This window comes from Perognathus longimembris, unplaced genomic scaffold (assembly GCF_023159225.1).
Source record: "Perognathus longimembris pacificus isolate PPM17 unplaced genomic scaffold, ASM2315922v1 HiC_scaffold_5325, whole genome shotgun sequence".
NCBI lineage: Eukaryota > Metazoa > Chordata > Mammalia > Rodentia > Heteromyidae > Perognathus > Perognathus longimembris.
In genome coordinates this window covers 35,524-58,979 of record NW_025960740.1, presented here as the reverse complement: position 1 = coordinate 58,979, position 23,456 = coordinate 35,524, and the positions used below count along the sequence as shown (strand labels likewise).

General features: G+C 62.5%; 2 protein-coding genes across 2 annotated transcripts in view; both read right to left on the bottom strand.

The window, feature by feature from the left end:
- The window catches only part of LOC125345128 (calcium/calmodulin-dependent protein kinase type II subunit alpha-like), a 47,216-nt gene extending 46,072 nt beyond the window's left edge, over window positions 1-1,144 (bottom strand). Inside the window, 1 exon segment of the mRNA XM_048337369.1 lies at window positions 1,083-1,144. Within this exon segment, the coding sequence (XP_048193326.1) occupies window positions 1,083-1,144 (62 nt within the window).
- A 9,246-nt stretch (window positions 1,145-10,390) lies between these two features.
- On the bottom strand, window positions 10,391-16,181 carry LOC125345127 (arylsulfatase I-like). Its single transcript, XM_048337368.1, is given in 4 exon segments — window positions 10,391-11,647; window positions 11,649-11,783; window positions 11,785-11,824; window positions 15,837-16,181. Coding segments are annotated over 4 exon segments (1,749 nt in total). The 5' UTR covers window positions 16,154-16,181.
- Between the last annotated feature and the right edge of the window lie 7,275 nt (window positions 16,182-23,456).

Genomic DNA, 23,456 nt, shown 5'->3' with positions numbered 1-23,456 from the left:
CACACACACACACACACACCCCGTTGCTGGCACGCTTGTGTTTTCAAGCAGGGCACATAGATCAGACGCATACATGAAGGTGGGTACACTTGTTTCCAATGCGCCCGAGTGCACCTCAGAGTCGGTTCTTACACAACACGCTCGACTCCCCTGGAGAGTCATTTATAGCCGCACATCTCAACCCCCTCCTTCAAGTATTCCCTGACGCACACAGGTCCAGACCCCTCCCCGCGGGCAGGGCCCCCTCCTCCCGCCCGGCCGCTCCCGCAGGACGCAGGGCACTGCACCCCCAAACTCCCCAACCCTTCATCCACCCCAGAGTGGCCCAGCAGCCCAGCCCTGGGCAGCAGCAATCTTCTCCCCACGGACACGCGCACCCCGCTGGGTCACCCCGAGGCTCCCTCTCCCCTCGGCCAACCGTGCTTCTCGCATCGACATCAGAGGCATCAGAAAATGAGCAACTTTGTCAGCAGACCACAGCTTATGTACACCCCCATGGCCTGCAGATCCTCCCTCCCCTCCTCCCAGCACCAGCCTGGCCTATTAACCCCTCCTGCGCCAGTACCCTGGCTCATGGGAGGAGGTGGGCAGAGGGAAGTGGGGAAGGGATGTGCTGACAGGAAGAAGTTGGCGGTCTGCACCGCGGCCACACAGTGAGCCTCCTATGGAGAATGTAGTGAGCTCTCTGTCACTAGAGGTATACAAGTGGAACTACGGAAGAGATTCGATATCGAACTCGGCTGAGTGAGGAAGATCCCCTGTTAGCCCTGAGTGTCTAAGAATTTCAGGGTGCCCAGGTCAAGCGTGCTTGCGCGCGTGCTCACGTAGCTGTGGACCTGTAACCTTTAGGGGCGCATATATCCTGCCAGCTTGGCACATCTGGACCCACAAACGTGCCCACGCCTGACTCTGGACACCCCGAGCACAGGCGAGTCCCCCCAACCCGTGCAGCCTGCCTGCCACCGGGTGACGGCGAGCTCCGGGCCACGCAGGCACCCCTCCACCCTCCCCCAAGAGGCTGGCTGACCCCGTTCACCCTCCAGGACTCCCCCCCACCGCCCCCCGCACGAGGCGCAACTCACTTTCCCAGTTCCTCGAACAGCTGGTACTCTTCCGTGAAGCGGGTGCAGGTGATGGTGGCCATGCTAGCTCTGGGCGGGCAGGCGAGGCTGGAGGATGGGGGACCAGGACTAGAAGACGGCCGTCCTGCTTCCAGAACCCGGGGCCACGCACCCGCCCGCACGGCCTGCCGAGGGCGCAGGGAGAAGATCCGGCTCGACTGAAGAGCCTGGATCTTCTGAGCGGGGCACTGTGGCTGCTCGCAGCCTCGCGAGCCTTCGTCAGCATCCAGGTCCCCATGGCAACCACCTCCGAAACGCCCTGTTCCCGTTGCCCCGGTAACTGCCTCCCCAACACCTGCCCGCCTGCCTGCCTTCCACCGCGAAACCTGCTCCCAGTCGCGCTGGCCGCCCTGCCACGCAGAGCGCCGCGGGGCTGCGTGCGTCCGGGGGCGGTGGGCCCGGCACCCCAAAGCTCGGGGCCGAGGGCAGGGGGCACAGAAAGGCAGCGTGGAACGAACTTCGTCTCCGCGTCATCGCTCTTCTCACCTCCCCCATCCCCGGCCATGCGGGATGGGATTAAGTGGGGCAAAGAGGCAGTTGCCATAGTAACGGCCAGCGGGCGCCACATTCGGGGATGGTCCTCGAGAAAGACAGGATGTAGTTACCCTGGCAACGTCATCTCCTCCGGAGAGACAGGTATTGCCCCGTCGCCCTGGTAACGGATGGGTTCTAAGGTTTACAGCCCTCGCTCTCCTCGGAAGCGGTCTCTGCTCCTCTCTGTGGTCTCTCTGTTTGCTTGGTTTGGCCTCTGCCTCAGTGTCTGCCACCTCTGTCGCTGTATCTGGGGGACCCCAGGACGGGGTTCATCACCTCCACCGCTCACAGGGGTGACCGTCAGGCCCCTCCTGAGAGCTCTTCTAAGGCCTCTCCCCCACCCATGCCCCCAGAGGGGCCGGGCGATCTGGCCTCCTGGGGCTCCTGTCCCAGTTTCTGCCTGTGCTCCAAGGCGAGGTAAGAGGAGCAAGCAGCACGGCCACGGGATGCGCGCAGCCCAGCCCGTGCGAGGCCTGGCCGGTGGCGTGGGCCCGCCTGCCTGCCCCGCCGTCCTCCTTCCCAAAGCCCCTCAGCGCCTTCCCTACCTGCTTCTCTTCTCCCCGTCACCAGCCATACCTGGCGGCTGCAAATCTCATTGGCAGCTGGGGGCGGGAGGTCGGCTGAGAAGGAAAGGACCTGAGTTCAAGTTCCAGCTCTGCCATTTGTTAGCCGAGTAACCAACCCTGGGTAAGCGCCGGCCTCGTTGAATCTCCAGGCCCTTTCTGTGTTGTGTTTGATTTGTTTCTCCAGCCCTGGGGCTTGAACTCAGTGCCTAGGCACGGTCCCTAAGCGTTTGTGAGAAGAGCTAGCACTCTACCACTTCAGCCACAGCTCCATGGATGGCTTTTCGGTGAGCCATTGAAAATTAGGGTCTCATGGACTTTCCTGGCCGGGCTGGCTTAGAACGGTGATCCTCAGATCTCAGCCTCCTGAGCGGCCACCGGCTCCCAGCTCCAGGTCTCCTCCCCCACCTCTTTTTTCCTCTTGACAACAGGGATATAAAGCTTCCTCTTGCCGAGAGGGAGCGGCTGAAGGGTCGCGAAGGCCTCGGGTTGTAGGGCCAGCGCGAGGTTGCGTCTCAACTTCTAGAAGAGGAAAAGGGAGGCGTCAAGGGGGACCGTGGTCACGCCCACCCTAGCGCGTAACCCCTCCGCGCAGGAAAAGTGGCCACGTCCCAGCTCACCAGGTAGAGGTCTTGGGCCAGCCTGGGTCCCCCCCCCCCCCCCCCGTGAGTGTGGGCAGGAAAACGGCTCCCAATCCCGCAGGATTCCAGCTCAGCCCTGTACACTTCCCAGTGACCCGGCGGGCCACTGCGGGCGGGACGCGCCCTGTGCTTTGAGCCTTCCCAGCCCCCGCGAGAGCTCCCGGGGGCCCCTGCCCCTCTGCCCCAGAGTCGGGCGTGGGGGGGGGGAGCAGGGAGCCAGCTCCCCTCAGCCGCCCCTCCCGGGAGGAAGAGGGAGGGCGTGGAGGGGAAGGAGAGAGGCAGCCAGGGAGGGGGTGACGCTGAGCCACTAATTGCACCATTACCACCTTCACAAAGAGCAAAAACCACTCGGTTTTGTTTCCGTACACAATGCTCTTCCCGCTCCCGCCGCCAACGTGGCAATTGCGAGGCAGCGTGGAGAGGCCCGCGCGCAGCTGGCGGGCCGCGGGGCAGGGCACAGAACACGGTGGCCCGGCCGCGGCGCGGGGGGCCACGGGGGGGGGGGCGGGGGAGGCTGCGCGGCCGTCCTCCTCGCCCCCGCCGCCCCAGGGAGGGAAGGGCTGCCCGCAGCCCCCGCCGTCCAGGAGAGGCCGGGCGGCCAGCCTCTCACGGCCGCGTGGTTGCTAGGTGGGGTGCCCACTCCTCTGGGCCCGTTGGTTCCTGTGTTAAACTGGGGGGGCCCTCGCCTGTCCCGCCTCCCGTCATCCCCCGCCTCTGGGGTTAAAGGGTTTGCACACAGGGACCAGCCTGCTGCGCGTGCCCATCCGAGGGTGCTGTCATCACAGAGCCTTTCTCCCTGTACCTTCTTTGACCCTCGTGAGCGCACACTAACCAGCACCCAACCCTGGCACTTGGGGTGCCGTTACCCGGAGTCCAGCCCGAGGCTGCGCCATCGCCTCCTCTCAGCCTCGTCCGTAGAGATTCCTGCAGAACAGAAGCCCGGGGCGAGGAAAAGAAAAGGCCACTGGGACCTCCGGCTCTTCGGGGACCAACCAAAGGGGTGCTTTACAATTCAGTCATGCTTGCCGGGTGGTTGTGGCTGACGCCCGTCATCCTACCCGCCCGGGAGGCTGAGAGCTGAGCATCAGAGTTCAAAACCAGTCCCGGCAGGAAGTTCTGTGAGACGCTTCTCTCCAATTAAGCACCGAAAGAGCTGGAAGCGGAGCTATGGCTCAAGTGATAGAATGCTAGCCTTGTCGCCTTGAGTGAAGAAGCCCAGACCCCGAGTGCAAGCCCCGGGACACACACACACACACACAGAGTTCAAATCTGCATACTGCACCCCCTAAAACACCAGTGAACGGGGCTGAGTGTACAGCTGTGTGGTAGAGCACTTGCCTAGCACACACGAGGCTGTGGGTTCAAGCCTCAGCACTGGGGGGAAAGGACTAAGGGAAGAAGTCAATTGCCATAGGGCTGTCGTAATAGTAACGTAACATCCTCGACAAAGGAGGTGCTAGCCCGCTGGGCCTGGCTCCCCCGGTGAGGTGGAGCAGCTCCGAGGTCAGCAGGGATTCCGGGGTGACTTGAAGTCGCGGAGGGAAGAGGCGGCGGTTCACGCCTGCAATCCCGGCCGCTCGGGAGGCCGAGATCAGAAGCTCGTGGTTCAAAGCCAGCCGAAGCAGAAATCTCAGAGAGTCTTACCTCCAGGGAGCCAGCAAGAAGCTGGGTGTGGAGATGTGGCTTGAGGGGTAGAGCGCTAGTCTTGAGCAACAACGCTCAGGGACAGCGCCCGGGTCCTGAATTCAAGTTCAAGTGCGCACGCGCGCGCGCGCACGCACACACACGCACACACTCGGTGTAGAAGGCCTCTGGCAGGCATCACGGGGGCGACAGAGCCATCTCAGCCTCTCTCCCCACCCGTCACCCCCGCCTGCTGCTCCTGGTCCCAGCCCTCCCTCGTCTTCCTTTCTTCCTCCACTCGCAGTCCTCCCTCTCCAGTCCTCCTCACCTCTGCTCCTGCTCCCCCTCCCTTCCTTCGCGTCTCTCGCTCTCTGCCTCTCTCCTCTCGTTTGACCGCAGTGCCGGGGGAGGGGCAGGGCTGGGGATCTGTCTGATGATGGAAATCGCCGGGCGGGGGAAGGGAGACGCGGAGGGTGATGAGGAAGAGGCCGCCTTGGCCCGCCACCGTAAGCCAGCCCTGAGCCTTCTCGAGCCCGGGGTCGGGGCTCCGGCACCGCCCGCGGGGGACACCCGCTACCGACTGTGACTGCCACTCTGCAGAGCAGGCCTGCCGCTCGCCCGCCAGCCAGCCAGGCAGCTGGAGACGGCCGGGGCCCGCGTGGCGCTGAATGAGCCGATGATTGCATCAGGAGGATTGTTCCTGCCAGACGCCCCGGTCCCCGGGGCCCTGCAGACACGTGTGCCCCGGTCAGTACCACGTGCTCCGTGCTCGAGACCAGGCCTGGGTGCGCAGGCCGGGGGCGGGGGCGGGGGGGGGGGCGGATGCGTGGCTGCCCCGGAGGTTGCTGAGTTAGGCCTGGGGTGCAGCATGCAAACGGCAAGACCTGGCTGCGTTCCTGAGCTGATGATCCGAGCTCTGGTGACGTTGGGACAGCCAACTCAAACCCCACCTTCCACAGACCACGTGTGTGCTCACACGCGTGTGTCCGGGCGTCACGGGGGCCTACGGGGCCTGAGCGGGGACCACAGAACACGTGCCGGCGGAAGGGTCCTCCAGGGGCCTGTCCCGCTAATGGCGGCCGTGTGGGGGGGGGGGGTGGCAGGATCAGGGGGAAGTGGGAGCGAGCCGACCCTGCCGGGGGTGAGGGGGAGGAAGGGGAACGGGGCACCGTGAGCGCGGCCAGGCTGGGAGCAGAGGGGGAAGTGCGGGTCGGGGGACGCTGTCTCCTCGAGTGCTTCCGAGGCCGTGCCTCGTGCTGTGCGGCTAGGGATCCCAGTTCTGCCGTCAGGTGGGCCTGCGAGAGGCCTTCCCCCAGCGCGGCCTCTACTTCCGTCCAGGAAGGGAGGGACGACCGACCCAAAGGACCTGCAGGGCAGCCATGCTCCTTCAGAGTCGGGCCCTCGCTAAGCAGTCCGACTGTTCTCTTTAGACCTCCCAGGACACATGGGCAGTGCAGGTACCTGCCACCCGCGGCCCTGTGTGGTTCCACCGCACCGTCCCGTCCCGGGTCCTCCGCCCCCACCGGGGCTGCCGGGCAGCGAGGACAGCCCCGCCCGAGGGCCGGGCTCAGGGCTCCTTCTCATGCTGGGATTCTCCTCCCTTTGGGGCATGGCCAGGATTCTTGATTCCATCCCGAGTGAGCCATGAGGCCCTGAGAGCAGGAAATGCTTCCCAAGCCCGGGCAGGTGTGAAGGACCCGTGACCAGGCCCGGCAGGTGTGAAGGATCCGTGACCAGGCCCGGCAGGTGTGAAGGACCCGTCACCAGGGCCCGGGCAGGTGTGAAGGGCTTGTGACCAGGCCCGGCAGGTGTGAAGGACCCGTGACCAGGCCCCGCAGGTGTGAAGGATCCGTGACCAGGCCCAGGCAGGTGTGAAGGGCTTGTGACCAGGCCCGGCAGGTGTGAAGGACCCGTGACCAGGCCCAGCAGGTGTGAAGGACCCGTGACCAGGCCCGGCAGGTGTGAAGGACCCGTGACCAGGCCCAGGCAGGTGTGAAGGATCCGTGACCAGGCCCAGGCAAGTGTGAAGGGCTTGTGACCAGGCCCGGCAGGTGTGAAGGACCCATCACCAGGCCCGGCAGGTGTGAAGGGCCGGTCACCAGCCAGGCCCGGCAGGTGTGAAGGACCCGTGACCAGGCCCCGCAGGTGTGAAGGACCCGTGACCAGGCCCCGCAGGTGTGAAGGACCCGTGACCAGGCCCGGCAGGTGTGAAGGACCCGTGACCAGGCCCCGCAGGTGTGAAGGACCCGTGACCAGGCCCAGCAGGTGTGAAGGACCCGTGACCAGGTCCGGCAGGTGTGAAGGACCCGTGACCAGGCCCAGGCAGGTGTGAAGGACCCGTGACCAGGCCCAGGCAAGTGTGAAGGACCCGTGACCAGGCCCCGCAGGTGTGAAGGACCCGTGACCAGGCAGGTGTGAAGGACCCGTGACCAGGCCCGGCAGGTGTGAAGGACCCGTGACCAGGCCCCGCAGGTGTGAAGGACCCGTGACCAGGCAGGTGTGAAGGACCCGTGACCAGGCCCAGCAGGTGTGAAGGACCCGTGACCAGGCCCGGGCAGGTGTGAAGGACCCGTGACCAGGCCCCGCAGGTGTGAAGGACCCGTGACCAGGCCCAGCAGGTGTGAAGGACCCGTGACCAGGTCCGGCAGGTGTGAAGGACCCGTGACCAGGCCCAGGCAGGTGTGAAGGACCCGTGACCAGGCCCGGCAGGTGTGAAGGACCCGTGACCAGGCCCCGCAGGTGTGAAGGACCCGTGACCAGGCCCAGCAGGTGTGAAGGACCCGTGACCAGGCCCGGCAGGTGTGAAGGACCCGTGACCAGGCCCAGGCAGGTGTGAAGGACCCGTGACCAGGCAGGTGTGAAGGACCCGTGACCAGGCCCAGCAGGTGTGAAGGACCCGTGACCAGGCCCAGGCAGGTGTGAAGGACCCGTGACCAGGCCCGGCAGGTGTGAAGGACCCGTGACCAGGCCCCGCAGGTGTGAAGGACCCGTGACCAGGCCCCGCAGGTGTGAAGGACCCGCGACCAGGCCCAGCAGGTGTGAAGGACCCGTGACCAGGCCAGGCAGGTGTGAAGGACCCGTGACCAGGTCCGGCAGGTGTGAAGGACCCGTGACCAGGCCCAGGCAGGTGTGAAGGACCCGTGACCAGGCCCGGCAGGTGTGGAGGACCCGCGACCAGGCCCGGCAGGTGTGAAGGACCCGCGACCAGGCCCGGCAGGTGTGAAGGACCCGTGACCAGGCAGGTGTGAAGGACCTGTCACCGGGCAGGTGTGAAGGACCCGTGACCAGGCCCGGGCAGGTGTGAAGGACCCGCGACCAGGCCCAGGCAGGTGTGAAGGACCCGTGACCAGGCCCAGGCAGGTGTGAAGGACCCGTGACCAGGCCCGGGCAGGTGTGAAGGACCCGTGACCAGGCCCAGCAGGTGTGAAGGACCCGTGACCAGGCCCGGCAGGTGTGAAGGACCCGTGACCAGGCCCGGCAGGTGTGAAGGACCCGTGACCAGGCCCGGCAGGTGTGAAGGGCCCGTGACCAGGCCCAGGCAGGTGTGAAGGACCCGTGACCAGGCCCAGGCAGGTGTGAAGGACCCGTGACCAGGCCCCGCAGGTGTGAAGGACCCGTCACCAGGCAGGTGTGAAGGACCCGTGACCAGGCCCAGGCAGGGTGTGAAGGGCCCGTGACCAGGCCCAGGCAGGTGTGAAGGACCCGTGACCAGACCCAGCTCTCTGCAGTCAGGACCCAGCCTGGGACAGACCGTCGCTGCCTCGAGTCCCTCCAGCGGACAGGTCTGCTGCCACTGGGCCCAGCCAAGGAAGAAACAGGGCGGCAGCAGGGATCTCTGGGCCCCTCTTCCTCCTCGGGGCTGAAAGCGCGTGTCCAGCAGTGCCAGCCACGGGCCCGGCACAAGCGCCAGGAGAGGCGAGCAGTCTAGACGGCCAGACAGAACCTCTCAGACAAGGCCACCGGAGAGGCCTCGCCACTCGGCCGCGCCCGCCTGCCGCGCTCAGGACCAGGCCGCAGGCCCAGGACTGAGTCGGGGCTCGCGCGTGCCAGTGCCCGCGGGGAGGAGGACACGCGTCAGGGGAGAGCCGCCCACGCTTCCTTCCTCGGGACCAGGCGGCAGCCCAGGCCCGGCTGGTCTCCGTGGTTTGGGGCCCGGCTGGCCACAAGGAAGAGACCCTGGCGCACCAGAGAACCACAGAAATCCGGATTATGGATGGCCCTGTTCTCTGGTCCCTAGAGTCGGACACCGTGAGACAGGAAGTGGAGGCCGAGGCCGGAGCCTGGGCCACCGGGCAGGGCCAGCCCAGCAGGCCTCGGGGGGCACCGGAGACTCGGCTCGCCCCAGCTGCCGGGACCCTGGCTGCCCCCGCCCGCCGGCCCGGCCTGTGCGCCTGGATCAGGCAGGCGTGTCCTGAACAGGACGCCCTGGACGGCGCCGTCTGACGTCTCCTGAGCCGGTAAAAGTGCCGGGGTCCCCGTGCCAGCCGTGACCCCGGCCCTGGCAGCCGGCCCTAGAGGCGGGGAAAGGCCGCAGAGGGAAAAACATAAACTAGAACCCCAGCCCACGAGGGTCTGCTCACGCTGCCGCCCAGCCCGGCCCCCCGCTCCAGGCCGCGGTCGCCACCCACAGAGAAGCCCCCGCGGCCCCACCCCGCCCCACCCACCGCGCTCATCCACAAGCCGATGCGTCCTAGCAGGCCTCCTTTGCCAGCGACAAAAATAACTATTTTCAAAATTCACAGCAGGGCCTTCGCCTACACACACTGCGCCGACTGGAACCCGGAGGGGGCTGTGCGCAGCGCCGGGCGCGGAGGGGGCCGTGCTAGGCAGCAAGCAGGCTCTGCGGCCCCCACGCCTCTCCTCCGCCCCCTCCCCCACCCCCCCGGCTGAGCTGAGCCCCCTGCACGCACACGCACGGGCGCGCTCAGCACGGCCGGGTCGAGGGGAGCCGGACCTCATCCCGGCGCCCAGACCGGCTCGGGCACGCACCTGAGGTCACGCAGCAAATCCGAGGCCCTCCCGGCCTGCTGGTCAGGCTCACGCACTAGCCCACCACGAGCCCCCAGCTGCCCCAGGACACAGGCGCCCCCCAAACGGTGCTCACACACAGCGCTGCGTCCTCTCCTCTGTGGAACGGCACTTTAATCGCACGTACAGCCCCCCCCCCCCATCACCACGGCCCGTCGTCTGCAGCTCCGCGAGGCAGGCAGCTCCGGGACCAGCATCCCCGCTTATAACTAGGGAAACTGAGGCCCAGGGGGCAAGGACGACACCCCAGCTCCGAAGAGGCGATGGGTTCAGAGACTCTTTTTCACAGCTGTGTCCACCACCCCCAAAGCCGAAGCCGCCGCCGGTCCGGCCAGCTTCCCTGGGGGCCAGGGGGCGGGAACCAGAGCGCCGCCGCGCCACTGCCCTTCCCCCGTGGCCCGGGACTGGCCTCGGCAGCGAAGGCCCTGCCCCTCCGCCCTCGGCTCTGGAAGGGCCCCCCCCCGACCAGGCGGTCGGGTGGCGGGGCTCCCGGCAGCCTCCAGCCCGGACCGCCCTCCACCCGGTCCTCCCCTGGTGCGGGGAGGCCGGGCCTTCCAGCGGCTGTCCGTGGTGAGCCCAGCCATCTTCCCCAGCCCAGCCCCGGGCGAGCCACGGAGCTCCGCTCCCAGACCGGGAGAGGGGCCGAGAGCCGGCGGAGGTCAGCTGAGGCCGCGGAGCGAGTCAGTGGACCGGCAGGACCGGGACGGAGCGGCCACGCCGTCTGGTTGAGTTCCACCCCGTTCCTCGGTGGGGTTCGGCACGCCCCCTTTCCCCTGCGGAAGGAGGCTCGTCTTCGGGCTTCTCTCCCTAAGGAGGCGCAGGGCCAGGCTGAAGCGGGGGACGAGTCGTAGGGACCCGAGGTCCCCGCCACCCCCACCCATCAAATCCGATGGGACATCAGCCTGGCGTTGAGCTTACGGAAGAAAGATCGAAGCCTGCAGAGCTTGCACTTCTTCTTGCGGCGACCCCGGGAGAAGCTCCGAGCCCTGCTTCCCTCCTCCTCCTCCTCCTCCTCCTCCTCTTCCGCCTCCTCCTCCTCCTCCTCGTCGCTGGCCCAGGGCCCCCACGCACCCCCGTTGAAGTCGGGGTGGGCCCGGGGATTCTCGGCGGGGTAGCGCACGGGGATGGCGGTGCGGTTGTAGTCGGCGAGGCGGGCCAGCAGCGTGCGGACCACGTCGGGCCGGCGGCCGGCCAGGTCCTCCCGCTCGTACGGGTCGGCGCTGATGTTGAACAGCCACAGGGCCTGGCGGGCGCCGGCCATGCGCTCCAGGTCCCACCAGCCGCCCGGGAAGGCGGCCAGGGTCTGCGGGGGGATCCAGTCCCCGTAGCCGGGGTCCCCCGTCAGGAGCTTCCACTCGCCCACGCGGATGGCCGCCTGCACGGCCGTGTTCCAGATGCCGAAGCCCCCCTCCAGGGAGCCGTGCCGCGCGTGGTTGTACAGCGGGTCGATGTTGTGCAGGATCTCGGTGCGCGGGGAGGCCCGGCCCTCGCTGATGGCGGGCCACACGTCGTAGCCGTCCAGGCCCTCGGCCGCGGCCGCCGCGCCCCCCGCCAGGCCCACCAGGGTGGGGTACCAGTCCGTGATGTGCACCAGCGCGCGGCTGGTGCGCCGCTTGCGCTTGAGCAGGGGGCTGTGGACGAAGCCCAGGCCCCGCACGCCGCCCTCCCAGTAGGTGCCCTTGCGGCCCCGCAGAGGCCAGTTGCTGCCCCCCGAGAACGTCTGGCCGCCGTTGTCGCTGGAGAAGACGATGACGCTGTTGTTGTAGAAGCCGTAGCGCTTGAGGGCCCGGGTGATGTTGCGCACCGCCTCGTCCATGCAGGTCACCATGGCCGCGTACTTGCGCCGGGCCGCGTTGCCCAGGCCGCGGTAGCGGTACAGGTACTCGCGGGGCGACTGCAGGGGCGTGTGCACCGCCTGGAAGGCCACGTAGAGGAACAGGGGCCGCCGCGGGCTGTGGCTGGCCAGGATGCGGCTGACGCGCCGCGCGTAGAGCAGGGTGGAGTACTGGCCGCTGAGCCCCCAGGCCACGTCCTCGCCCTCGTGCAGGTCGAAGCCGCACACCCCCGGGCCGTCGCAGTTGTCGTAGGTGTAGTAGTCCACGTTGCCCGTGAGCGAGCCCAGGAAGGTGTCGAAGCCCCCGGCGCGTGGGCAGGCACGCCTTGCGGTAGAAGCCCAGGTGCCACTTGCCCACCATGTGCGTGGAGTAGCCCGCCTCCCGCAGCCTCTGCGGCAGCGTCACCTGGTCCAGGGGCAGGCAGTTGGGCTGCCGCGGGCCGGATGATGGAGTGCTGCAGCCCCGTGTGGATCTGGTACCTGGGGGGGGGGGGGGGGCGGAGAGGGAAGGTGAGTCACGGGCTGCTCTTCCTCCCGCCGGCCCACCCCCAGAACCGCCCTGCGGTGGCCTGCGGCCCAGTGCCAGCGGAGACCGGCGACCGTCCGCACCGGGTCGCCCCCGAGGGCCTCCGGGGCGCCCCCGCGCTGAGCCCTCAGATCCGCGGAAGGAGGCGTCACTGTGGTTCCGCAGATGAGACCGACGCGGGGACCAGTCGGGCCATGCTGGGAACCACACGGCGAGGAAGGTGAGTGAGGACTGAAGAGCTGAACGAAGGTCGGGAATGACCGCCGAGCCAGGTGCGGTGGTGCACGCCTGTGAGCTTAGCGACTAGACAGATGGAAACCAGAGGATGATGAGCTCGAGGCCACACTGGGCAAAGGGAGCAGAAAGACCCTGTCTAAAAAACAAAATGGCGCCAGGCACCAGTGGCTCATGCTTGTAATCCTAGTAGCTAGGAGGCTGACATCTGAAAATTGTGGTTCAAAGCCAGCCCAGGCAGGAAAGTCCTTGAGACTCTTATCTCCAATTAATCACAGAAAAAAAAACAAAACAGGAAATGACTAGCGTTGTGACTTAAATGGTAGAGAATCCGTCCAGTGTCAGTCCCAGCAGGGCAAAACAACATTAAGAACAATAGCTAACACCAAGCATACACAGTGTGTTCAGCAGCGCTCTAAATCTTCACCCAAACGAAATCCTACATGTTATTATTCCCAGTTCCCAACTTGAGAAACCGAGGCCCAGAAAATTAAATCATAGCTCTAGCTGGGGTGGGCTTTGTGTTCCGAGTTCTCCGCCTCCTGACTTCAGAGTCCCGAAACCCTATCTGCCACCCTTGCTAGAGGCCTGCAGCCAGAGCCCCCCTCACGGGCAAATTCCTCTTCACCCCTCAAAGTCCGTCCTAAAGGCGACCTCTGCTGTCAGGTCTCACATGACTCTCCTCCCACCGTCCTATTTGGCTATCAGATTACACTCACTTGTACAAGCTCCTGCACACATTGGTAGGTGACGGGACTGCCATTTGCACAGCTTTGCGTTCCTAGCAGCCCCGTGAGGCTTAGGCAGTTACTTATGGAATGAACGCACGGGTATGTGAACGGGTAGAAGAGTGGAGGAGCAAACGAGTGGATGAGTCAGTGAGTAACTGAACGATGGCACTCCGAGAGCTTTAGGGCCTGAGAGGAACCAACTCTTCTACTCGATTTATCCACGGAGACGGGGGCTGGGATTCGCTGTCAGATGCTGTATCGCACTGACAGGTTCCCGGCCATCCAGCCCATACCTCCCACACCCCGTCTGCTTTTTTAAAAAGAAACTGAGGTCAGGGGAGGGAAGGGCCTTCCCTGCCCAGTGTCACGCAGCAGCCCCGGGCGGAACCGAGATGCGAACATCAATCCGAGCGGGGTCGGGGCGGCAGGACTCTTTCCCGGCGATCGGCTGCCCTTCCCGTCCGCGTGGGGCGTCAGCTGGCCTGTGTGCGCGAGGGAGCTGGCCGGCGCGGGAGATCCCCAAGACCAGCCGGGTCCCCGCGCTGTACGAGGCTGGCCCCCCGGCCCCCCGGCCCCCCGGGTCCTCACGCGGCCTCTCCGGCCAGCTCGCCTGCACGGGCGCACTGAGGCGGGAGTAAGTGAACGTTAGCGAAATCCCAAATTCCCGTTCCTCCTTCCCCCTTCGGTGGTCAAGGCCCCATATGATCCGGGATCTATGGTGCTCAGGGTCTCTTAAGAAGACTCGGAGTAAATAAGAAGTCTGAAACTTCACAAGTGTGTCGGAATCCCAACACACACCCCCACCTCCAATCCAAATTAGCCTAAGACCTGACATCTTCAGACCATCCCTAGGGGCTCTGCTTATGTTTCCTTTTTAACACTATGTACCACATACATATATTATCTCCCATCCTTATTTTAAAAACTGGTGGTGGCTCATGCCTGTGATTCTAGCTGCTGAGGTAACTAAGATCTGTGGGGTGCTATTCAAAGCCAGCCCAGGCAGGAGAGTCCATGAGACGCTTATCTCTAACTGACCAGCAAAAACCTGGAAGTGGAGCCATGGCTCAAATAGTAGAACAGAAAAAGCTAAGAGATGGCGCCCAGGCCTGGAGTTCAAGCCCTAGTATCGGTGTGTACATGCACACGCACACACACACAGCAGGGAAGACTGTCACTAACACACACACAGCAGGGAAGACTATCACTAACACACACACACAGCAGGGAAGACTATCACTAACACACACACAGCAGGGAAGACTATCACACACACAGCAGGGAAGACTAACACACACACACACACACACACACACACACACACACGACCATCACGACCCCCACTGCACAGATGGAATGAAGGATCCCAACAGTGCCGAGGCCAGGCCAAGATCACACAGCTGGCAGGAGTGGGGCTGAGCTGTGAACCCAAGTCCACCCAAACCAGGCGAACATTTCTGTGTAACACAGTTTCCCCAGCTTCACTCAAGCTCAGCGGTGATGAGACCCGGTAAGAGCCCCCGCTGAGCGTCCCCGGACGGGGCGGGGAGGGGTGGAGTACTGCTCCTACCGTGGGTGGACCTGTTAAGAGTTACCAAAGACGATGTTCAGGAGAGTGCAACAAGCAATTGCGGCGCTCTCTCCAGTTACAGCAAGCGCAAGGCCTGGATGCATCCCCACGCGGGAAGGAGGGGAGGCAGGCCCGAGACGGACAGGCAGATGCTGCGTGGCGCCGTGCCGTGCACTGCTGACCGCACAGGTCGGGGCTGGAGCCTCGCCCTGCTGGCTGCTCGCTCCACTGCTCAGACCCAGTCTCCGCTCACCCTCCAGGGAGGGAAACGCTAACGATTGCAAAACTCTCGGCAGCCAGCGCCCTTCTCCCTCTCTTCAGGAGACGGTCAACGTCCAGTGTGCACAACCACCACCGCCACGGCCTCAGCTGTGAAAGCATCCTCACCCTCCTCCTTCCTTTTCCTCCTCCCAGTCGCTGTACCCAAATGCTGAGTGTCAGCTCAAGGGAAGGGGGGACACCGCCCTCCCATTCCTAGCCCTGCTCAGCCCTTGAACTCTCCGACCTCTCCCCTACAGACACTGAACCTGGATACAAAGCCAGCAGGCCTCAGTTTCCCATCCAGGAAACAGGGAAAACTACGGCTCTGGGTCCTGAGATCACACTCGTGGCTCTGGGTGGAACTTGGAGAAAGCGTGCCTTGGCCCCTTTCCAAAGGGGATGAGCTCAGCCCTGCTAGAGGCTTTTCCCCCAAGTGGCCAGACCTCGCCTTCTGCACCTCCCTCCCGTCCCCTGCTCTTTTCATCCCGTAACCCAGTGCCCCACTGGGGATAGCTCCTGGGGAGAAGGGAGCACCTCTGGGCCTCCCAGCCAATCCGGGAGGCTTCCGCAGCCGAGATAGAGAAGCTTGGAAAGGCGAGCAGGTAGCCTAAGGGCACACGGGCCAGTGCCGCCCTCGGCCTTCGTCCGGTCATCACTGAGCTGTGGGGACCCGCATCCGTCCAGACCTCCGCAAGCTGCTGCTTACTGACAGCCAAGCAGTGTGAGTTTTAACACACAACTCGTTCTTCATTCACAGCTTGTTTCTGACCAGAAACGTCTTCGCCTACCTCAAAGACCAGGAAACCGAGGCTCTGAGTCTCGGGAGAGTTACGTGACATGTACAGAGGCTGGTCCTTTCAGTAGGCAGAGCTTTCAGAATCAGTGTGGAGGGCTGCCATGTTTTTCTGAGAAAGGAATGACTACATGTCTCCTCTACATGGGGCGGAATGCGTGTGTCCTAGAACAAGAGAGAGAGGAGGAAAAGAGAGCGCGCGCTCCAAGAGGATCAGATGCAGCGTTCGGCTGTAGACCAGAGAAGACAGGGCACGTTAGCCATGAAGTCCCAGCCCAACGGAGGCAAAGTTATCCCACGCGGCTTCCCAGGTCCAGCCCGAGGGCGTGGGGAGGGGGGTCTGGGTAGGTTTAGGGCCCCCTGCCCACCCCCCCTACCTGCCGGTGAGGAGCTGGCTGCGGGAGGGCGTGCAGATGGGCTGGATGTAATAGTTCTCCAGCTTGACCCCCTCGGCGGCCAGCCGGTCCAGCGTGGGGGTCTCGATGTCCGACCCGTGGTAGCCCACGTCGTGGTAGCCCTGGTCGTCGGTGAGGATGAAGATGATGTGCGGAGGCTGAGACGGGGCGGGTGGCGGCGGCGGCTGCGCGTCCGCCTCCCCGGGCCCGTCAGCCACGAGGCTCGGCTTGGCCCAGTCCCAGGACAGGTAGCCGAGGCTGAGCAGGCTGACCAGGGAGAAGCCGGTGAGGGCGTGCATGGCGGCGCCAGCCTCGGCGGGCGTCCCGGGGCGCAGGGCTCCCCGGGCCCCGATGCCTCCCGTGCCTGGGCGCACCGGCTCCCCGGGCCCCGATGCCTCGCGTGCCTGGGCGCACGGCTCCCCGGGCCCCGATGCCTCCCGTGCCGGGGCGCACGGCTCCCCGGGCCCCGATGCCTCGCGTGCCGGGGCGCACGGCCCGACCTCCCGCCTGGACGCCCCCAGGGGCAGCCCCGGGCCTGGCCGGGTCGTCGGGGCCGGAGCTGGGCGCCCTCCGCGGGGCGCCTCCCGCCGCCCTGGCTCCCCCAGCCTAGCCCGGCCAGCCCGAGACGCGGCGCGGCGGCTGCCCGAGCGCGCTCCGCACCACCATGCCGAGCTCCTCTCCCGGCGGGCGGCCCGGGCGGCCCTGGCTTCCCCTCCCCTCCACGCCCCCCACCCGACCCCGGCACCCCCGGCCGGCCCCGCGCCCCGCCCCGCCACTCGGAACCGTCGGGCGCCCCGCGGGGCGGTGGGCCGGACCCCAGAAGGGAAGGGGAGGGGAGGGAGCCGGGGCCGGGGCGGGCCGGCGAGGGGGGAAGCGGTGACATCTGCCCGCGGACCCCCCGGTGGCGGGGCCGGCCCGACGCCGCCCCGCTCCGCCCCGCCCTGGGCGCGGGGCCCGGGCCGCGGGGCGGGGCGCACGGACCCCGGCCAGCCCAGCCGGGCCGGGACGCGAGGAGAGCGAGCTGCGCTGCCCGGAATCCGGCGGGGCGATCCCGGAACGGCCCAGGCCGAAATCCCTCCCTCGTGGAATCTCCGCGTCACCGCGCGCCAGCCCTGGAAAGGGCGCGCAGACTGTTCTCTAGCCCAGGGGGGTGGATCCGGCGCGGGGAAACTGAGGCCTGGGGTCGGCCGGGACACCTCTAGGTCTCGGAAAGACAGTGTCCGCTCCCCGCGGCCTTTGCCCCCCTCCACCCCTCCCCACACTCGTCCTGCAATTCCCAGGCCAGAATCTTACAAGTGCCGGCCCTTCCCAGGCCTCAGGATTGTCATGAGCACCTCATGATGGGGGCTGCCCGACCACCGCCAAGGCCAGTGGCTGTGGCCGGCCGAAGACCCCACAGACAGACCGGGGTTCCCCCCTGTAATCCCAGCTTACTCAGTGGACTGGATCTGAGGAGCCATGCTTGAAGCCAGCCTGGGCAGATAAATCCCACAGACTCTTATCTCCAACTGACCTGCAAAAAGCCAGAAATGAAGGTGTGGCTCAGGCAGTAGAGCACCAGCCTTGAGCTTGAAGGCCAGGACGAGGCCCTGAGTTCGAGCTCACTATGGCACAAAAGAGAAAAACAAAGAGATGGCGCAGACCTGTCTCTCGCTGTCCCTTGTCACAGGTGCGCGTAGACCGCACTGTTGCGTACCGGCCTTCTGACTTTTCAAAAGGAACCCCCGGATATGTGTTCCAGTTGTTCCGTGTTCCTAACAGTTTAAAGTGGAAAGTGTAAGAACCCTGGAAGTATTATCAGGCCATTGGGTGCCCATTTTAACTCCAGTTCTGCAACATTTTCCAAATGTTTACTGGGCCGAATTTTTTTAATGGGAAAACTGAGCTGAACAAAACCAGTCAGGCTTCTTTAGCCCTAAGGCTTCACGTGTCTGTGTGGGCACGGCTGATGGCCAGGGGGGGTGGGCTGAGCTGACGCCCGGCGTGAGGGGACCAGGGGAGGCCTTTCCCAGTGCTCCTCGGCAGATGTGGCCATCAAAGGCTGCCCAGGTGTACCTTCTCTCCAACACCTTTTGCCTGCCAAATCCCAGCTCCCTCTGGCTGCAAACCACTGTGTGGGGGAAGGAAAGCAGGCCTCCAGAATAGCAGCCCATGGAGAATCTGCATTTTGCAATGAGGGCTGCGTGGGGCCGGCCGCTCCTGTGTGCTCAAAGCCCCAGATTTAGGGTGACCAGATTTATCAGAAGGGAAAACGGAGGCTGTTGTTCTGGCAAAAAGAGATGTTGAGGACAGACAGGAAAAGTACAGCCTCCTGAGGGGAAGCTTGCTAAAATGGTGCTTCCGGAGGCTTCCGCCGAGGCTGCCCTAGGTGACAAAGTAGGACAGGTTGTTGCATTTGTTACATTTTCTCAGGCCCTCCTCAGGAGCAACTGACCAGGGCTGCCTTCCACCTGCTTGGTGCACAAAGAGAATGGGGATGGCGGGGGGGGGGGGGGGGGCTCAGCCTGACTCAAAAAGGCCCAGGGGGGCGAGATCACCGGCCCACGATCTAGATGGAGCTGCCACGGAACAGGTAGTACTTCAGAGTTTGGGGGAGAATTTCAGCACGGACTCTGTCATAGACTGCTTGAGTTCAAATCCTGCCACTGAGCTGGCCCTGGGGAAATACTTTCTCTCCCTTGGCGTCAGTTGCTTTGTCTGTAAGTGCGGCCATAACGTAAATAAGCAAGTGTGATGCTCAGTGCCGCGCTCCGCAGTCCACGGCTGTGGGGCCAGGAGTATTCTGCGTGGCTATTTTCTCTTTTGGTCTGAGACCAGGACTCAAACTCAGTCCCTGATGCTTTTGCTCCTTAGCTGGTGCTCCACCAACTGAGCCACACCTCCCATCTCTGTTGTTTTTTTTAAATGGTGGTCCTGGGGTTTGAACTCAGGCCTCAGTGCTTGCTAGGAAAGTGTTCTACTGCCTGAGCTACGTTCTCAGTCCTTTTGCTTTACGCTGTGTTTCAGAAAGGGCCTGATGTTTTTTTGCCCTGGCTAACCTTGGACCTCCATCTTCCCATCTCCACCCCCAAGTTGCCGAGATCACAGGTGTGCTCCAGCAAGCCCAGCTCTGTGATTCTTGAGAGGAAGGAGTACGTCCTGTGGGTGAAAGTTACTAGGAGACAGATTTCAGGACAATTTAAGAGATTACTTTTATAGGAGCTCCAGAAGCTTGCTCAATAAAAGGACAGCAGCACCGGGTGACTCACCATGGGGAGGGGCGTGGGCGGACCGCCGAGGCCGAGCTCCGGGTCCCCGTAGACACACTCGCTTTCTCCCGGTAATCCCTGAAGCCCACAGGGCCTCGGTGGGCACCAGGCTCCCTCGAATGCCCCGGGAGACGTAAACATCAGTCCTCATACGCCATCGTGCCGCTGGCCAGACATTCCAAAACCTCAGAAGGACAAGTCCGAAATGAAGACAAAGCATACTAGGAATCCAGGTCACACTGCTTTCAAGACGGACTACTTGCCTTCCTTCCTTGTTCTCTGCAGGGCGCTTCCCGCGTCCTTCCCTAGGCCGGTGTCTGCAAGCCCTGCCCTCCCCCCGTCCCACTCCTGAAATCCAAGTTAAGGCCCCGGAAGGAAGGCACGGGGACGCATTCTCTCCCTCCCAGGCAAATCTGCGCTGCTCACTTTCTGTTTCAGAACCCAGCTGTTTCCCAGATGACACCCATTCCATCCAGGAAAGACCGACGTTCCCCCGTTCACACCGGTGCTATGATCCCCTGCCCCTACGCGACAGCCACATCCAGCACGACCAGAAGCCCGACGCCTGCCACAAAACGCAGGTTAGACGTGACAGCAGTATAGCTTGGTGACTTCCTGGCTCTTGGAGACTCTCTTTCCATTGATAAGAGATCAGACTTGGAAACGTACTGAGTTCTCCATTGCTGACAAGAACAAAATGTCCATGTGTCTAGGAGGTGACAGAAAGGTTTTTGAACTAAAGTGGGGAACAATGCAAAGGGACTTAGACTATTCTTTCAGACTTGACTATGTCCATTATGCTAATTGTTTGTCCTCAGACAGCTTTTTAGGGCATGGAGATCTAAAAATGGAAAAGTGGGTAAGAATGTTTGGTAGCTTCTTCTTTCACTGCTATGCATTTCTCTGTGTGTGTGTGTGTGTGTGTGTGTGTGTGTGTGTGTGTGTATTGTATGGGTGTGACAGAGAGAGATAGAGACAGAGGGAGACAGAGACAGAGGGACCTGGAAACAGAGACAAAAACAGACAGAGGGACAGAGAGATACAAAGCCAGAGAAACAGAGACACAGGAGGGGGGGCAAGGAGTAGGTATATGTGCGTATTTGGTCGTCTTTGAGCTAAAATTGCCTGAGTATAGCTAAGACTTCCTTCAAGACACTTAGAAGCCTTGGTGAAGACTTTGCACACTGCCATTTTCTCCCTTGAGGTCAATTTGTCTAGGCTGGCCACGTCAGAGCCTGAAAGAACACAGAGGAGGCCTCTGAACAGTCAGAAATATCACCAGGACCGATTCCTTAGCTCACTCAGGAATTGCTCGGCCTTCCACACACAAAGCCTACTGAGTGTTCCATCACACGCAGCTCTAGAAAGACCCTCCCTTCCGTTCCCAGCCCAAGACTAGCAGAAGGAGCTCAGCGAGCTCAGGTAAGAAGTTGTCTCGGACAAGTGAATACTTTATAGTAACCCATTTCATACTAAAACTTTAGACAGAAATGAAAAAATAAAGCTGGACTCTGGTGGCGCACACCCGTAATTCTAGCTACTTAGGAGACAGGGATTTGAAGATTGTGGCTCGAAGCCAGCTTGGGCAGAAAATCCTGCGGGACTCTTATCTCCAATTAACCAGCAAAAAGCCAAAAGTGGAAGTGTAGCTCAAGCGGCAGAACACCAGCCTTTAGCAAGAAAGGGGGGGGGGGAAAGCTAAGCAAGATCACAGCACCCCACTTCTCCTGGCTGCTCGTGGACAGGCTACCTCCTCCTCGCGAGCTGCTCCTCTCAGAAAGAGGAAGCCCACAGAGGTCACCCGAGGAGGGGCCGCTGCTTCCACTCCAACACCCGCTGTGGGGTGGGCGCATTACTATTGAGAATTAATTGTTAGTGGACAGCAGAGGTGCTGGGCTATGTCAGTGGCAGGGTCCCTTTGTATCCTGCTGTAGGAAGTCCTGGAGAGAGAGAGAGAGAGAGAGGCCTGCCCAGTGAGCGGTTCTCCCCTACATGCTGCCTAAGGGGGCATCTTGATGCCCTTGCGCTTGCTGGGTATCTGTTACTGGGGCAGATGGTTCTGGGGGCTCTGGGGAGTTTTCCTCCTTGATGCCGGGGCGCCCTTCACACAGTGGGGGGAGACGCGCCCCGCCGATCCTCGCTTCCAGCCGTCTGGGTGGTCTCTCCGCGTGTCCCCGGTCCCAGTGGCCGGGATCCCGGTGTCAGGCATCCGAGCGGGGAGTGGGCGAGAGCCCGCGCACCCAGAGCCCCCGACGTGAGCGCTTCCTGGGGCCCCGTCCCAGCGTCTCAATGGCTTCTTTCTGTGGTGCTCAATGGAACATTCTTCCGCGTGGATTATTGAAAGCAGAGCTCAGCGCACAATGGGCACTCTGTGCTCCCCGCCGCTGCCCGATCTGTTTGCCCAGCCCGCCTGTGGCTCACCTCTGGGCACCCTCCCTACCCTCCACCCCCCGGCCCCCGGCCCCACCCCGACGCCAGCTCAAAGGAGGGCCCTGTGAAAGGGCTTGTTCTCCGCCGGCTCAGAAGTCCCCGCCGTGGCCTCTGCCGGCCTTGGGAGGAGTTGGCCTAACGGGACCGGGGCTGCTCCCCACGCGTCCACCCTGGGCTCTGCCCCCTTTGATGTGGTGGCTTCCATCCTCGCCGGTCAGCTGCAGCTTTTTATTCCTCTTCACACACACACTTCCAGAGAACTCAGTGGGGGCCCAGAGAAACAGAGGGTGGGATACTGAAATGGGTGGCGTGCGGTGCTAAGTCTTCACAGGCCCAAGAAAAGAAGAAAGAATGTTCCGGTTAACGGTGAGCTCCCCGAGCCGGGAGCTGGCGGCCTGGTATCGTAGCTATTCAGGAGGTCTGAGATCTGAAGATCGCTGTTTGAAGTCAGTCCAGACAGAAAACCCCATGAGTCTCCTGCCTCCAGTTAGCCAGCACAAAGCCAGGAGTAGAGGTGCTGCCCCGCTGGTAGAGGGCCGGCCTCGAGAAGAAAGGTGCACACGCGAGGCCCCGAGTTCAAGCCTCAGTACAACATCAAAAACATGAGATCCTTGGTCCCAGGCAGCCTGCGTGCTAGCCCCGCTCTATCATTCGCTAGCTGTGTCCTTTAGCTACCTGTTCATCTCTCTGGGCCCCAATTTTCTTATTTATAAGATGGGGGCTGGGCTGGGGATATAGCCTAGTGGCAAGAGTGCCTGCCTCGGATACACGAGGCCCTAGGTTCGATTCCCCAGCACCACATATACAGAAAATGGCCAGAAGCGGCGCTGTGGCTCAGGTGGCAGAGTGCTAGCCTTGAGCACAAAGAAGCCAGGGACAGTGCTCAGGCCCTGAGTCCAAGGCCCAGGACTGGCCAGAAAAAAAAAAGAAAAAAGATGGGGAAAAAATAGTTCCCTTCTAAAGGAATTCTTAGCTCAGCGTCTAGTGTATAATGAGCTCTCTCCAAGTGATAGCTATTGTTATTATTGCTACTATATTTGGATTCTATTGTCATTAGACTTTGATTTCATGCCTACAAGTATACATACAGCCTCGGGAGACAAACCTGCATTTCCCCCAGTCAAGTTGTTTTTGTCCTCTGGAATTTTCAATAGCTATTAGCTGTCTCCAGTGGGGAAAAAAAAAAAAGCTCAAGCACATTAGTCTGGCCAGCAACAGAACTTTCTCTTTCTCCTTTTTGTTTTTTTGGTACCCATACTGGGTCTTGAACTCCTGGCCTGGGTGGTTCTTTAGCTCTTTCACTCAAGGCTGGCAGAGCCACTTGAGCCACGGCTCCATTTCTGGCTTTGTGCTGGTTAATTGGAGATATGAGTCTCACAGACTTTTCTACCTAGACTGGCTTTGAACCGGGATCCTCAGCTCTCAGCCTCCTGAGCGGGTAAGACCACGGGCCTGTGCCAGGAACTCGCAGCTCGCTCTCTTTCTCCTCTGTAATGGTCATAGGGTACAAGGCAGGCAGACAGTCCCGACACTGCTCTTGCTATTTTCATTGTTATCGTCCGCTATTGTTGGAGAAATTGGCTTTTAGCACAAACAATGAGGAGACTCTGGAGAGCCAAAGAACCCTGCATTCTTATCAAATCTGCATTGGGAAGCAACAATAAAGATGGAGTCATTTGCATTTTTTGAGTATTTATGAGCTCTCTATGACTCTTCCGCGTATCTCACGCAACTCTCACACAGTCCTAGGAAGTAGGTAAAATTGTTATCACCCGCAACTCAAGATGGAGAGGCCAGAAACACAGCAAGGGAAGGGAACTTGCCCAAGGTCACACAGCCAGAAAATGTCAAAGGCAAGCTGGAACCCGTCTCAAGGCTGATGCTTCTTGGGAAGGTCCCCTGGGGCCTCCTGTAGCCCCGTCTC